A 16,479-nucleotide genomic window follows, 5' to 3' on the forward strand; every position below is an offset into this window, starting at 1 on the left:
CTGTTTTTTTCCTGATATTGTATTAAGCATATTTAGTCTTTATTTATGCATTACTGTAATATTTAATTCAGCCGTTACTTTAAATTGATCATTGAGCAAATAGTTTTGATCAATCGATTTCAATATACAGTACCAGTCAAAGGTTTGGACACACCTACTCCAGGGTTTTTCTTTATTTTTACTATTTTCTACATTGTAGAATAATAGTGAAGACATCAAAACTATGAAATAACACATATGGAATCATGTGGTAACCAAAAAAGTGTTAAACAAATCAAATTGTATCAAGAATATTCATATCCTTGCTTCAGGTCCTGAGCTACTGGCAGTTAGATTTGTGTGTGTCATTTTAGGCAGAAATTGGGAAAAAGGGTCTGATCCGTTGACATGAAGGTCAGTCAATCTGGAAGATTTCAAGAACTTTCTTCAAGTGCAGTCGCAAAAACCATCAACCGCTATGATGAAACTGGCTCTCATGAGGACCACCACAGGAAAGCAAGACCCAGAGTTTCCTCTGCAACAGAGGACAAGTTCATTAGAGTTACCAGCCTCAGAAATTACAGCCCAAATAAATTCTTCACAGAGTTCAAGTAACAGACACATCGCAACATCAACTGTTCAGAGGAGACTGCGTGAATCAGACCTTCATGGTCGATTGCTGCAAACAAACCACTACTAAAGGAAACCAATAATAAGAAGAGACTTCCTTGGGCCAAGAAACATGAGCAATGGACATTAGACCGGTGGAAATCTGTCCTTTTGGTCTGAATAATCCAAATGTGAGATTTTTGGTTCAAACCGCTGTGTTTTGTGAGACGCAGAGTAAGTGAACGGAGGATCTCTGCATGTGTGGTTCCCACCGTGAAGCATGGAGGAGGATTTGTGATGGTGTGGGGGAGCTTTGCTGGTGACACTGTCAGTGATTTATTTAGAATTAAAGGCACACTTAACCAGCATGGCTACCACAGCATTCTGCAGTGATACGCCATCCCAGTCTGGTTTGCACTTAGTGGGACTATCATTTTGACCCCAAAACACCTCTAGTCTGTGTAAGTGCTATTTGACCAAGAAGGAGAGTGATGGAGTGCTGCATCAGATGACCTGGCCTCCACAATCACCCGACCTCAACCCATTTGAGATGAGTTGGACCGCAGAGTGAAAAGGAAAAGCAGCCAACAAGTGCTCAGCATATTTGGGAACTCCTTCAAGACTGTTGGAAAAGCATTCCCGGTGAAGCTGGTTGAGAGAATGCCAAGAGTGTGCAAAGCTGTCATCAAGGCAAAGGGTGGCAACTTTGAACAATCTAAAATATATTTTGATTTGTTTAACAGTTTTTTGGTTACGACATGAGTAGGTGTATCTAAACTTTTGACCGGTAGCTTATGTATTTTTAAATGTGTTTTGTATCCATCTCTAACCTGACTATGATGGCATAGACCTGCATGCGAGGGTTGGAGTAGTGCTCTATCTTTTTGAACAGAGAGTAGAAGAGAGGGACGACCAGATTGATCAGGGACACCACGAAGGGGAGGAGGAGAGTAGCGGCCTCCTCCAGGAGAGAGCCGGAAGCTTTGTCCGCTGACTGCCTCGTCCGCTGGAAAGATACCATAGTAGGTCAGTTTGTTCTGATCTAAGGACAGGTTTGTGTTTCCCCCATGTTAAAAAGAGGCTTTGGAGAGGGTGAGCTGTTCATAGATCAGTGCCTAGAAGCAACCAGCCTGGAGAAAAGATAAGACACTGAAGTCTGGACATAATCAATCACAGCTTTAGCAAGATAGTGTCCAGTTTCCATTTGAGATTTACCCCGATGTTTTACACAAAAGGTTCAGATTTTTCTGTTTCCATCTACGAGGGCCGGCACCCATGTCTCAGTGGGCCATGTCTCCGGCTGACATGCTTTGACTTGGAGCCAAGGCCCTGGGTACTTTTCAGCTGGCATTTACACAACAATGGCTAACTGTGGACTTTAACACCTTGTCACAAAGCAACAGTCTTGATGATGCAGATGTTGTTGATTCTGCTCTCCCCAAGTCTTTATCGTCACACTCCTGATGGAAACACAAACACTTGAGCTTCCATTAACAATAAATCAGTGGTGACACAATGGTGTAGGGTAAGTCTTAGGTGCTCCCGAGTGGCGCAGCGGTCTAAGGCACTGCATCTCAGTGCCAGAGACATCACTACAGGTACCTTGGTTCGAATCCAGGCTGTATCACAACCGGCCGTGATTGGGAGTCCCATAGGGCGGCGCACAATTGGCCCAGCTTCGTCCGGCCTTGGCCGGTATAGGCCGTCATTGTAAATAAGAAGTTGTTTTTAACTGACTTGCCTAGTTAAATGAAGGTTAAATTGAAAAAAAAAATTATAATAGTTTGGTGGAAGTGTAGCAACGATGTCACACTAACACCATTATAAAGACCACACCTTGTACAGCCAGGAAAGTATGATGCTATATGATTCAGATATGCTCAGGTGCACACAGACACAATGACACACTTCGAATTACTGTATACAAGGGTATGTCTTATACCATGGTCATAGACACTAGTCCCGGAGCTACACATTGTGCAGGCATTTGTTTTAGCCCAGCACTAACACACCTGATTCAACTAATCACCGCCTGGTCTTCATCATACTTAGATGGATCAGGGTCAGCTGATCCCCGGATCATACATTAACAACACAAGCTTTATAAGGAAGCAACGTGCCATCGTGTCACAACGTTTATGTAAGGTCTCCCTTGGGAAAGAGTTCTTCTGACCTCAATGGGACTTCCTGGTTATATGAAAGTTAATTAAATATACTATACCCATGTATCATATTGACACAGGAAGTAGACACTGGTGCCACAGCCCAAGGCCATGCCCGTGGAGAGGAGCCAGGTACCCAGGAAGACCCCATAGTGCTTCAGCCTCTCTGTCAGAGGTAGCAGGGCCACCTGGACCTTTTCTGATAAGGACTCCTGGAGGGGAATGGAAACATTATTTCAAAGTTATTTCACAGTTGGTTATCTGAGAGAGATCCTATTTGGGCCCCCTAACAAGTCAGAGAGCAGAGTATTCTATGTATGGAAGAGCAGATCAGTACTGAGTCACAAGTACTGGACATTTATCTAGTCTCTCAAATGTGGGATTTGTTCAGCGATATTACATTCTTTCTTGTAACAAAGCTACAGTTATGATTTGTCCATGAGGTCAACAAAGCTACAGTAATGATATGGACATGAGGTAAACAAAGCTACAGTAATGATATGGACATGAGGTAAACAAAGCTACAGTAATTATGTGGCAATGAGATCAACAAAGCTACAGTAATGATCTAGCCATGAGGTCAACAAACCTAAAGTAATGATATGGACATGAGGTCAACAAAGCTACAGTAATGATATGGCAATGAGGTCAACAAAGCTACAGTAATGATATGGCAATGAAGTCAACAAAGCTACAATAATGATACGGCCATGAGGTCAACAAAGCTACAGTAATAGTTTATCAAAAACAGTGACATTAGTCGCTTGTAAAAGCCTGATAACCTGCCAGCTCACACAAGATTTGGTTCTGGTTTCCGAGATTACAGTGAAAGTGACCTTGAGTTGGATGCGCAGATTGTTCTTGCGCTGTCGTACGGCTTTCTCGTTAGTCACACTGAAGTCCCAGCTACACAGGAGCTGCCAGGCTCCACCCAAGCCTGAGTCTGCAAGGACATACTTCTTCCTGAACGAGCTGGCCATGCTGCCGAGAGAGAGAGGGGGAGGTCAACAATCCACAAAAGTGGATATAACTATACGAGTCAACAGCAACCTTGGGAAAATCCTCTGCATTATGATTAACAGCAGACTCATACATTTCCTCAGTGAAAACAATGTACTGAGCAAATATCAAATTGGCTTTTTACCAAATGTTTTACCGACAGACCACATATTCACCCTGCACACCCTAATTGACAAAGAAACAAACCAAAACAAAGGCAAAGTCTTCTCATGCTTTGTTGATTGAAAAAAAGCATTTGACTCAATGTGGCATGAGGGTCTGCTACACAAATTTATGGAAAGTGGTGTTGGGGGGAAAAACATACGACATTATAAAATCCATATACACAAACAGTGCGTGCGGTAAAAATTTGCAAAAAACACACATTTCTTTCCACAGGGCCGTGGGGTGAGACAGGGATGCAGCTTAAGCCCCACCCTCTTCAACATATATATCAACGAATAGGCGAGGGCACTAGAACAGTCTGCAGCTACTAGAATCTGAAGTAAAATGTCTACTGTTTGCTGATGATCTGGTGCTTCTGTCACCAACCAAGGAGGGCCTTCAGCAGCACCTACATCTTCTGCACAGATTCAGCTAGACCTTGGCCCTGACAGTAAATCTCAATAAGACCAAAATAATGGTGTTCCAAAAAAGGTCCAGTCGCCAGGACCACAAATACAAATTCCATCTAGACACCGTTGCCCTAGAGCACACAATAATGTATGCAGAGCAGAATTAGGCCAATACTCTCTAATTATCAAAATCCAGAAAAGAGCTGTTAAATTCTACAACCACCTAAAAGGAAGCGATTCGCAAACCTTCCATAGCAAAGCCATCATCTACAGAGAGATGAAAATGGATCAGAGTCCCCTATGCAAGCTGGTCCTGGGGCTCTGTTCACAAACACAAACAGACCCCACAGAGCCCCAGGAAAGCAACACAATTAGACCCAACCAAATCATGAGAAAACAAAAAGAGAATTACATTGGAAAGAATTAACAAAACAACAGAGCAAACTAGAATGCTATATGGCCCTAAACAGAGAGTACAGAGTGGCAAAATACCTGACCACTGTGACTGACCCAAACTTAAGGAAAGCTTTGACTATGTACAGACTCAGTGAACATGGCCTTGTTATTGAGAAAGGCCGCCGTAGGCAGACCTGGCTCTCAAGAGAAGACAGGCTATGTGCACACTGCCCACAAAATGAGGTGGAAATTGAGCTGCACTTCCATCCTCCTGCCAAATGTATGACCATAGAGACACATATTTCCTTCAGATTACACAGATCCACAAAGAATTAAAAAACAAACCCAATTTTATTAAACTCCCATTATCTACTGGGTGAAATACCACAGTGTGCCATCACAGCAGCAAGATGTGTGACCTGTTGCCACAAGTAAAGTGCAACCAGTGAAGAACAAACACCATTGTAAATACAACCCATATTTATGTTTATTTATTTTCCCTTTTGTACTTTAACATCGCCACAACACTGTATATAGACATAATATGACATTTGAAATGTCTTTATTCTTTTGGAACTTATGTGAGTGTAATGTTTACTGTTCATTTTGAATTCAAGATGACGTAGCAGTCAGACATCTTTGTCTTGTCTCGTATCATGTATATATCTTTTTATATCTTTTTCTTCGGATTCTTTTTAATATTTTTCCTAAACCTCAACTTCAAAATACTCTCCTGCAACCCGCCTCACCCAATGTGGTGTGGATCTGTTTTTTTCTAAAGTATTTATATTCACCTCCAAACTGGAATACCTCAACTGAAGCTAGCTAGCTAACTAGCTACCAGCTATCAGTCAGCTAACCCTTAGGTCGGAAAGCTCTAGCCAGTTTGTACAATGCGTTTCAAACCAGATAATACCGGACCTATTTTTCTCTCCATATCCCCGGATTCCTATCGCAAACTCTGAACCCTTTCATCTGGATCATGGCAGCTAGCTAACCGCAACCCGGGTTGACTACTCCTGGCTAACGTTTCCGTCCCGTAGCAAGCACCAACTAGCCTGGTGCTAGCCCATGCTAGACCCATCTCCCGGCTAGGGCTCCTGGGCTACTCCTGAAGCCCACTCCTCGGCTACAATATCCCCGCCGATCCTTCACAACTGGAATACCGACATAATCTGCCCGAGGATCTCAACAGGCCCCTCAGGCTCGACATCCCCTGAAGGACCATTCTGCTAACCGCGGCCTGCTAGCTATCTATAACATATATGACTGTTAGCTGATCCACTGGCCAGTTTCTTGGATCACTATACCCATTTTGCCAATTGGACTTGGACCCTCTGCTACTTAGAACCCTACTAATTCCACGACTGGTCTATCGACGTCACCGCACGAGAAGGCAAAAACAGACTTTTCCCCCATCGCGACGTCCCTCTAAGGCCCTTATGCTAGCTTGCTAGCCCCGGCCTGCTAACCGCTAGCTTGCTAGCACCGGCTTGCTAACTGTCTGAATCGCCGTGCCCCCAGCCAGCCCAACCACTCACTGGACCCATACGATCACTTGGCTATGCATGCCTCTCCCTAATATCAATATGCCTTGTCCATTACTGTCCTGGTTAGTGATTACTGTCTTATTTCACTGTAGAGTCTATAGCCCTGCTCAATATGCCTTAACCAACCATGTTGTTCCACCATCCACATATCCGATGACATCACCTGGTTTAAATGTCTCTAGAGACTATATATATCTCTCTTCATCACTAAATGCCTAGGTTTACCTCCAATGTACTCTCTTCCTACCATACCTTTGTCTGTACATTATGCCTTGAATCTATGCTATCGTGCCCAGAAACCTTCTCCCTTTACGCTCTGTTCCAAACGTGCTAGACGGCCATTTCTTATAGCCTTTAGCCGCACCCTTATCCTACTTCTCCTCTGTTCCTCTGGTGATGTAGAGGTTAATCCAGGACCTGCAGTGCCTAGCTCCACTCCTACTCCCCAGGTGTTCTCATTTTTTGACTTCTGTAACCATAAAAGCCTTGGTTTCATGCATGTTAACATTAGAAGCCTACTCCCTACGTTTGCTTTATTCACTGCTTTAGGACATTCTGCCAACCCAGATGTCTTAGCCGTGTCTGAATCCTGGCTTAGGAAAACCACCAAAAACCCTGACATTTCCATCCCTAACTATAACATTTTCCGCCAAGATAGAACTGCCAAAGGGGGCGATGATGCAATCTACTGCAGAGATAGACTGCAGAGTTCTATCTTACAATCCAGGTCTGTGCCAAAACAATTCAAGCTTCTACTTCTAAAAATTAACCTTTCCAGAAACATGTCTCTCACCGTTGCCACTTGCTATAGACCACCCTCTGCCCCCAGCTGTGCCCTGGACACCATATGTGAATTGATTGCCCGCCCCCCCATCTATCTTCTGAGCTCGTGCTTCTAGGTGACCTAAACTGGGACATGCTTAACACCCCGGCCATCCTACAATCTAAGCTTGATGCCCTCAATCTCACACAAATGATCAATGAACCTACCAGGTACAACCCCAAATCCATAAACACGGGCACCCTCATAGATATCATCCTAACTAACTCGCCCTCCAAATACACCTCTGCTGTTTTCAACCAAGATCTCAGCAATCACTGCCTCATTGCCTGCATCCGTAATGGGTCTGCGGTCAAACGACCATCCCTCATCACTGTCAAACGTTCCCTAAAACACTTCTGCGAACAGGCCTTTCTAATTGACCTGGCCGGGGTATCCTGGAATGACATTGACCTCATCCTGTCAGTAGAGGATGCCTGGTTACTCTTTAAAAGTGTCTTTCTCACCATCTTAAATAAGCATAGTCCATTCAAAAAATGTAGAACTAGGAATAGATATAGCCCTTGGTTCACTCCAGACCTGTATGCCCTTGACCAGCACAAAAACATCCTGTGGCGTTCTGCATTAGCATCGAATAGCCCCCGTGATATGCGACTTTTTAGGGAACTTAGGAACCAATATACACAGGCAGTTAGGAAAGCTAAGGCTAGCTTTTTCAAACAGAAATGTGCATCCTGTAGTACAAACTCAAAACAGTTCTGGGGCACTGTAAAGTCCATGGAGAACAAGAGCACCTCCTCCCAGCTTCCCACTGCATGAGGCTAGGAAACACTGTCACTACCAATAAATCCACTATAACTGAGAATTTCAATAAGCATTTTTCTACGGCTGGCCATGCTTTCCACCTGGCTACTCCTACCCCGGTCAACAGCCCTGCACTGCCCACAGCAACTCGTCCAAACCTCCCCCACTTCTCCTTCACCCAAATCCAGATAGCTGATGTTCTGAAAGAGCTGCAAAATCTGGACCCCTACAAATCAGCTGGGCTAGACAATCTGGACCCTCTCTTTCTAAAATGATCTGCCGAAATTATTGCAACCCCTATTACTAGCCTGTTCAACCTCTCTTTCGTATCGTCTGAGATTCCCATAGATTGGAAAGCTGCCGCGGTCATCCCCCTCTTCAAAGGGGGAGACACTCTAGACCCAAACTGCTACAGACCTATATCTATTCTACCCTGCCTTTCTAAGGTCTTTGAAAGCCAAGTTAACAAACAGATTACCGACCATTTCGAATCTCACCGTACCTTCTCAGCTATGCAATCTGGTTTCAGAGCTGGTCATGGCTGCACCTCAGCCACGCTCAAGGTCCTAAACGATATCATAACCAACTAGCCTGCCTGGTTAAATAAAGGTTAAATAAAAAAATAAAAATGTAAATAAAAAATGGTATTGTTTAATTCAGTTTTGTTTCTTATCTATTTCACTTGCTTTGGCAATGTTAACATGTGCTTCCCATGCCAATAAAGCCCTTGAATTGGAATTGAATTGAGAGAGAGAGACAGACATACAGAAAGAGACGGACAGACAAAGACAGAGAGACAGAGAGACCGAGAGAGAGACTGATCACCCCAATCCACAAAAGTGGAGACAAATTTGACCCCAATAACTACCGTGGGATGTGTTAACAGCAACCTTGGGGAAATAGTCTGCATTATAATTAACAGCAGACTCGTACACTTGTAAATACAACCCATATTTTATTTATTATTATTTTTATTTATTTTCCCTTTTGTACTTTAATCATTTGCATATCATTACAACACTAATATATATATATATACTGCACTATTACAACATGAAGGAAAGGTTCAATAAATATCATGAAGGTGTGATGTGAATGTCATAGCATTGTGGATTTGATTGAAATCATACATGTGAGATCAACTGGCTTTGATAAATGATTTACTGGCACTTGAAACCGATGAAGAAGCACATGGAAACCAAACCATGCATGACATAAATGACAGTCCAAAGCAGAGTTAATAGTGGTCAATACAATGTTACTGTTACATGATCACTGTGCAGTCCCATCCCATACTGACCTGTAGATGAGGGCGGCTCCACACAACACCATGTAGGCTGCTACGGTGAAGAAGTAGGCCAGCTGCATGTTGTACTCAGACAGGCCCCCTGTCCCTTGTGTTTTATTACTGTAGCCGCCATAATACATCACTGTGTGGCTGAAATAACCCTGTGGGGAAAATAGATACCTCAAAATAAAACATTTTTACCACACAGTAACTGTTCACTGTATGCTGACTTTACAGTATGGGGTGTCGTATAACAAATATGTTGATCAGATTCGTAGCGTATGCTGCTATGGAATGATTCACTCAAAGGCCTCTACCAGAAGTAGCCTGAATAGTTAACAACAACAAACCGCTCCAGTCAGTATCTCTAGCCCTTTGAAGCTGACCCCAGCGGGGATGTCTGGCGTGGGGTGATAGATGAGCTGGGGGATGGTGATGAAACCAAAGTTGACCAGGAAGGAGAAGATGTTGAACATCAGCAGCCATTTTAGGAACTTGAAGTAGGAGAGGACCCCCGTGCCAAATTTACCCCCGACCTCCTTCATGGTACCCCGCCACAGTTCCAGGGTCTGCTTGGCTAAAGTCATGTTAGCACCGCACCTGCGGAACGCCTGAGGGGGAAGACTGGTCTGAGAACAGTGGTGGGGGTCTTGTATGTCACAAATGCACTGTCATAGATTTCATAGCACAGCTGTCAAAGAATAGGTGTAATTGTCAATAGAGGATGTGGATGATGGAACAGTAATCATGTTTAATGTAAGTAGAAAGTTATTGTATGGCCTGCATGGTGGCAGTCTGTTTCTGCTTTTGCCAATGTTCAAGTGTCGCTGAATGCAGAGACATAATGTCACCCTGGCAAATTGTATTGCTCATAAAAGGCATAATGATTTAGTGAGAGCCAACCACAGGAAGCGTTGCACTTTGCCATAGCCTAATAGGGCACTGCTTGTGCAGTACAAGGACACACAGGAAGTAAAGTTGGGCATCAGGACAGGAGGACACACAGAGAGACACAAAGATGTCAGAGAGTCAAACTGCTCACCAGTGAGACAGTCTTTGAGCAGTCTGCAAAACAGTTCAGTTGCCGGGACTTTTTGAATGATTTCAACGCCAACACTTGGCCCCTAGGAGATATGAGATCAAATAAACATAAAGATTATAGACTGATACAGTTATGTAGCGTATGATAATAACATACACGCATCACAGCGTTATCTCTTCATAAAAATATATGACCTGTCAAAAATTGCACAGTGCTCTTGGCTGGCTGTGTGGCTATAAACTTTGGACTTGGCCGATGCGATGCGCTTATGGTAAACACTTCGTCCTTACCTGCATACCGCAAGAAGGTGTGTGTGTGTCTGTGTGTCTGTGTGTGTGACTATTCTCCCCAATGATCTCACATCGCAAGCCTACATAACTGCACACTCGATGCCCAATCTACCCTTGTACATAGTACTTATTTTACTACCCCTGGTAATAAGTTAAACTTTCCATAGTAAAACTGAAAGAAAACAGGCCCTTTTGGACCTATGACGGTGACATGACAACTATACAGTTGAAGTCGGAAGTTTACATACACCTCAGCCAAATACATTTAAACTCAGTTTTTCACAATTCCTGACATTTAATCCTAGTAAAAATTCCCTGTCTTCGGTCAGTTAGGATCACCACTTTATTTTAAGAATGTGAAATGTCAGAATAATTGTAGAGAGAATGATTCATTTCAGATATGATTTCTTTCATCACATTCCCATTGGGTCAGAAGTTTACATACACTCAATTAGTATTTGATAGCATTGCCTTGAAATTGTTTAACTTGGGTGAAACATTTTGGGTAGCCTTCCACAAGCTTCCCACAATAAGTTGGGTGAATTCTGGCCCATTCCTCCTGACAGAGCTGGTGTAACTAAGTCAGGTTTTTAGGCCTCCTTGCTCGCACACACTTTTTCAGTTCTGCCCACGCATTTTCTATAGGATTGAGGTCAGGGCTTTGAGATGGCCACTCCAATACCTTAACTTTGTTGTCCTTAAGCCATTTTGCCACAACTTTGGAAGTATGCTTGGGGTCCATTTGGAAGACTCATTTGCGACCAAGCTTTAACTGATGTCTTGAGATGTTGCTTCAATATACCCACATAAATATCCATCCTCATGATGTCATCTATTTTGTGAAGTGCCAAAACTATAGTTTGCTAACAAGAAACTTGTGGAGTGGTTGAAAAACTAGTTTTAATGAGTCCAACCTAAGTGTATGTAAACTTCCGACTTCAATTATACCTGATGTGTTTCTTGTCATCAAAGCTCATAGGGAGGTCTCGGATGGCCTTGATTCTGTCCCTTGTTGACATAGCAACCAGCTCTTGGACCAAGTTCTGTTCTTCTGTTGGACAAAGACATGATAAGACAGATCTGTGAGGTTATTATTCATAGTATGCCTTTAAAATCAGAGCTGTAATATAATACAAAAAATTATAATATAATAATACATAATATAATGTATAATATATGAGTTTGTCATTGTGATTTAGGATAAGAAGTGAGGTAGGGTTAGGATTGAGCTATAAAGTCATTATATACTAGGAAATGTATTATACATCAATCAGTGAGTGTATCCAGAATATGACTTCAATGGATAACATTGTCCTGAACCGATTGAAAAGAGAAACATCATATTTCTACAGGGAGAATAGACAGGCATTCTCATCGGTTGTTGTGCCCATAGGAATGCAATTCTATTAATTGAATTTCTATGGCTGTGCCCTAGGCTCTCCCTTCTTCATCCCTCACCATTTTCCATCTCATTCCTGATGTCGTCCTCAGAAAGGCCCAGATTGCCCAGAGCAGCCTCTCCTACAGGGAATAGACTCATCTTCCTCGACCCCCTGAACCTCATCGAAACATGACCTGGGAGACACGAGGAGATCTAATTAAACACAGCTGACAGCATAGCTATTACTGGGGAATTATGAGCCTAATAACGTGTGTTGAACGAATAGAAAGTCATCCACCATAGGCTTACTATCAGCACTAACAATACGGAGGATATATAATATGTTAAGCTAATAGAAAGCACTACACATCCTATTTATTCATTACAGATCATGTCCACCCATTGACTTGGCAAACACAAAACATTCCCATAATTCCAGTGCAAACAAGTGAACTTACAAAGAACGGCATGTACACACAACTTACAATATATCATGGTTTATTGGTTCACACACTGACATGGTCCTTGATTGCACAGGGAAGTGGTTTTGGGTGGCTTGAAAGGGGAGACCCCCAATCACATTGCATGGGTGTGTTGTGAGTCAATATTTACAATGTGTAAATAAGCATTAGCCGCTGATGATCAACTTTGATTAAACCAAATGAAAGAGAGGTGGTTAACAAAAGGTTTCCAAAAGGTTGTCCCCATAGCAGAACCCTTCTTGGTTCCAGGTAGAACCATTTTAGGTTGCAGGTAGAACCCATTGGGTTCCATGTAGACCCTGAATCCAAAGGGTTCTCCTATATGCAAAGGGTTCTCCTATGGGGACAGCCAAATAACCCTTTTAGGTTATAGATAGTACAGTCTTAGAAAAAAATATGCTATGTTTCACATCCTTTTGCCAAATGCAGTAGCATGACTAGCTGACAATGAAAGAAGATGGATGTGCAAGTAGAGGTACTGGGGTGCAAAGGAGCAAAAAATAAATAACAATATGGGGATGAGGTAGTTGGGTGGGCTATTTACAGATGGGCTGTGTATAGGTGCAATGATCGGTAAGCTGCTCTGACAGCTGATGCTTAAAGTTAGTGAGGGAGATATAAGACTCCAGCTTCAGTGATTTTTGCAATTCGTTCCAGTCACTGGCAGCAGAGAACTGGAAGGCGGCCAAACGAGGAGTTGGCTATGGGGATGACCATAGCAAACACCTAATCATCAGTCCTCGTGATTAGCCCGTATTACCTGGATTGTGTTCATTATGCAACAAATGGAAGAAAACAGACTGAAACAGGGAGGGACTACCTGGACTTGTCCAAAAATAAATGCTCATTGTAACGTTTCGTTGAAAAATGTTTTGCTACGTTTTGCCCTAATCAATACAGCCCTGTAAACTGTTAGCACCGTAGTTTCCCGGGATGGTATTTTTCTGCCAACTTCCTTGTGCTGCCTGTTTACCTTTGGGTAATGTTTAATTAGACATGGGATCGTCAAATCATCATCTTAAGGATCTGACCCTTTTTTTTCCATTTTCGCCTAAAATGACATACCCAAATCTAACTGCCTGTAGCAAGGATAGTGCAACAACTAACCTCAAAGGTTCTTATGATCAAAGGGACCAACTGAAAGCTAAAGAAGTAAAGTAAGGAAGTAAATAGAGAGTAATCTACTGTATGTGCTTTAGAAGTGGTTTGAACAGTACCTGAAGTTGCAGATGGAAGTCGTACAGGAGGCGTTGTGTCATAATGCGTTGCCTGGTCGATCTGGTACCCGCTGTGATCTGAACATCATGGAGAACGAACACTAGATTCATTAATTGCCTCCACCTAATTTTCGAACATTGCTATGGGCACAGCCAAACAACGGAAGTGATGGATTCGATTTCTGCTTTACTTACCTAGTGCAGCGTGCACGTGGCACATTTGCTAGAGTAAATTATTTGAAGGAGTCAATTTGTAGAGTATAAGAGTCAAGTAAACAAGTGTAAGTGTAATTGTATATGTATTTCATTCAAGTTCTCAAACGTTAGATAGAGCTACTAGTAGTTATGTTGTGATAATTACGTTAATTGTGTTGTGTATGCGATTAGGGCCTCCACAAAGCCAATAACTATAACAATAAACTATAGTCTACATAACTATAAAACGTTGGTGAGCATCCACACTAGATGAAAGTTTATCGAGTATTGTCCTGCACCTGTCAATCAACTGATCAACGCATTCTACTGCACACTGACTATTAATAAGGTGGTAACACGAGGTCATAAGCACAGATACTGGTTCAGACCATTCACGAGGTCTAACGCACAGATACTGTTTCAGACCATTCACGAGGTCTAACGCACAGATACTGGTTCAGACCAGTGCTTTCAGGGTGTGTTCATTGTCATAGTGACAACTGCAAATAAGACTTCAATGTACATCTAGGCCAAATGAAAAATAATATAGTAACTCGTTTTTAAATGTAGCAATTGAACAACAAATGCCGAGCCTGCACATATTTTACAGCATCTCATTGCCTCGTTGCTCAAGTGGTTTGCAAGTGATTTCCATTTTTGTAATGGTTGTCAATTCCTTTGTGTCTTAATTTTCACTGTGCTCATCTAGGCTATGTCCTGTACAACTATTTGCTATGCACCAGTGCAACAATGTTATAATCATAACAGGCCAAACGTGATCAATCACACCAACACACTTTCTCTCTTCAATTTGACCCAAAATTGATTTTCTGTGCTGTAGGCCTGTTTTACTTTCAGCAATTAGTAAAAGCAAGCCTGTTTCTTTCCCTGAATAGGCTATTAGGGGTAATATTTGTGTTGTGGAGAAATGACCAGGCAGGAGACGGGAGTACAGTTAGTTTTCGTTTAGTCCAAACCCCTCGTGCTCTGCAACACTGCCGTAATGCATTACTGCTTAGTAACAGCACAGTAACTAATATAAACAGATGTAGATCCCAGATACTACACTCCTCCCCCATAGTGTTTACCTCCCAGAGAACAAGGTAAATATGTTAGGGAACTACTAATGCAATATCTGAACAATGCATTCTTAAACATTTTTCAACTACTGGGTTGAAGCAGACTTTTCAGAGCCCAGCACAAATCCAGGGGATTTTTCTGCCCCGAAGATGGAGTTTGTGTCCTAATAACTAACCCAGGTAATATCCTTTTTCTTTCCTTTTATCTAGGACATATTAAAGTGTTTGTTTTACTGTCCGTTACCTCCTTAACCAGCTCAACTCACAGGTCAAGCTTTTGAGGTGCCCTTCGCTGTCGAATAGGATATCTCCGCTCCTCCCGGGCTTCCTGTGGTGGGCCAGGTTCGGGTGGAAGGTCAGGCTCTGTCTCTCCCGTACGTCCACAGTCAGGAGAATAGTCCTGGAGGTCGTTATTGTTCTTGTTCTCTCTGCATGTCTCTGCTGGGGCGTTGGACCGTAGCAGATGATCCACATGAACGTTGACCTGGCGATGACCAATTTGGACTTGGTAAGTCAAAGGTCCTCTGCGTTGCAAGATCACACCTGAGTTCCACAGGCGCTTGGGGTGTCTGAAATCACGTACCATCACCCTCTCTTCCTCTTTGAATTCTCTGACAGTCTTTGAGTGTCTGTCATGAGCTTTCTTCTGCTGTAGCTGGTGCTTTGCCACAGTGCTTGACAAGTCTGGTTTCAACAATGTCAGGCGGGTACGTGGTTGGCGTTTCAGAAACAGTTCAGCTGGTGTACATTCCGTTACTGTGTGTGGTGTGTTACGGTAAGTAAACAGGAACCGGGGAAGCCTTTGGTGGATGGGCACAGACTGAACCTCGAGTCTAGTCCAGGCCTTCTTAAAGGTTTGCACGGCTCTCTCCGCTGCTCCGTTTGATGCCGGATGGTAAGGTGGTGACAGGATGTGCCTTACTCCATTGTTCTTGAGAAACATTTCAAAATCGTTTGACGTGAACGGAGGGCCATTGTCCGATACGAGCTCCTTGACTAGTCCAAAGGATGCAAACAGGTGTCTGAGAAGATTGATGGTCTTCTCAGCTGTGGTCAGTTGAGTAGGGAACACTTCCATCCACTTGGAATGGACATCAACGGCAACAAGGAAATGCTTGTCAATTTCGGCGTAATCCACATGGATGCGTTCCCAAGGTGTAGCAGCCCAGGACCATGGATGAAGAGGTGCAGCAGCAGGCTTGTTGCGAACAGCTTCACAAGGTGAGCAGTGGCCTACATGCTGTTGAATGTCCTGATCCAGTCCAGGCCACCACAGATAACTGCGAGCGAGTGCTTTCATTCGAGTGATCCCTGGATGTCCCTCATGCAGGTCAGATAGCAGTCTCCTCTGGAATTTGTGAGGTACCACCACCCTTGATCCCCACAGAACACACCCTTGATCAGTGGACAACTGGTCTTTCTTGTCGATGAATGGATGAAGGTTATTGTCATTTACAAAGGTTGGCCAACCGCCTAATGTTAAGTCCAAGACTTTGGAAAGCACTGGGTCTTTCCTTGTTTCCTCTGCTATGTCAGAAGCAGATATGGGCAGTTCATCAATGAGAGAGATCTGGAAGACTGCTCTATCATCTTCACTGTCGGAGTCACTATTGCATGGTAGTCTTGATAGTGCATCGGCATTTGCGTGAT

General features: G+C 43.1%; 1 protein-coding gene across 3 annotated transcripts in view; it reads right to left on the reverse strand.

The window, feature by feature from the left end:
- The window catches only part of LOC112222242 (transmembrane channel-like protein 5), a 31,075-nt gene that overhangs the window by 9,986 nt on the left and 4,610 nt on the right, over window positions 1-16,479 (reverse strand). For 2 of the 3 annotated variants that reach the window (XM_042303919.1, XM_042303920.1), the window contains exons 4-12: window positions 13,556-13,633; window positions 11,934-12,050; window positions 11,424-11,526; window positions 10,186-10,267; window positions 9,494-9,754; window positions 9,156-9,304; window positions 3,587-3,731; window positions 2,810-2,962; window positions 1,419-1,594 (exon numbers count right to left, since the gene is read on the reverse strand). In XM_042303919.1, the coding sequence (XP_042159853.1) occupies window positions 1,419-1,594; window positions 2,810-2,962; window positions 3,587-3,731; window positions 9,156-9,304; window positions 9,494-9,754; window positions 10,186-10,267; window positions 11,424-11,526; window positions 11,934-12,050; window positions 13,556-13,633 (1,264 nt within the window). The remainder of the gene's footprint in view (window positions 1-1,418; window positions 1,595-2,809; window positions 2,963-3,586; window positions 3,732-9,155; window positions 9,305-9,493; window positions 9,755-10,185; window positions 10,268-11,423; window positions 11,527-11,933; window positions 12,051-13,555; window positions 13,634-16,479) is intronic. The other variant, XM_042303921.1, reaches the window with a different exon arrangement.

Source organism: Oncorhynchus tshawytscha, linkage group LG02 (genome assembly GCF_018296145.1).
Source record: "Oncorhynchus tshawytscha isolate Ot180627B linkage group LG02, Otsh_v2.0, whole genome shotgun sequence".
NCBI classification, from domain to species: domain Eukaryota; kingdom Metazoa; phylum Chordata; class Actinopteri; order Salmoniformes; family Salmonidae; genus Oncorhynchus; species Oncorhynchus tshawytscha.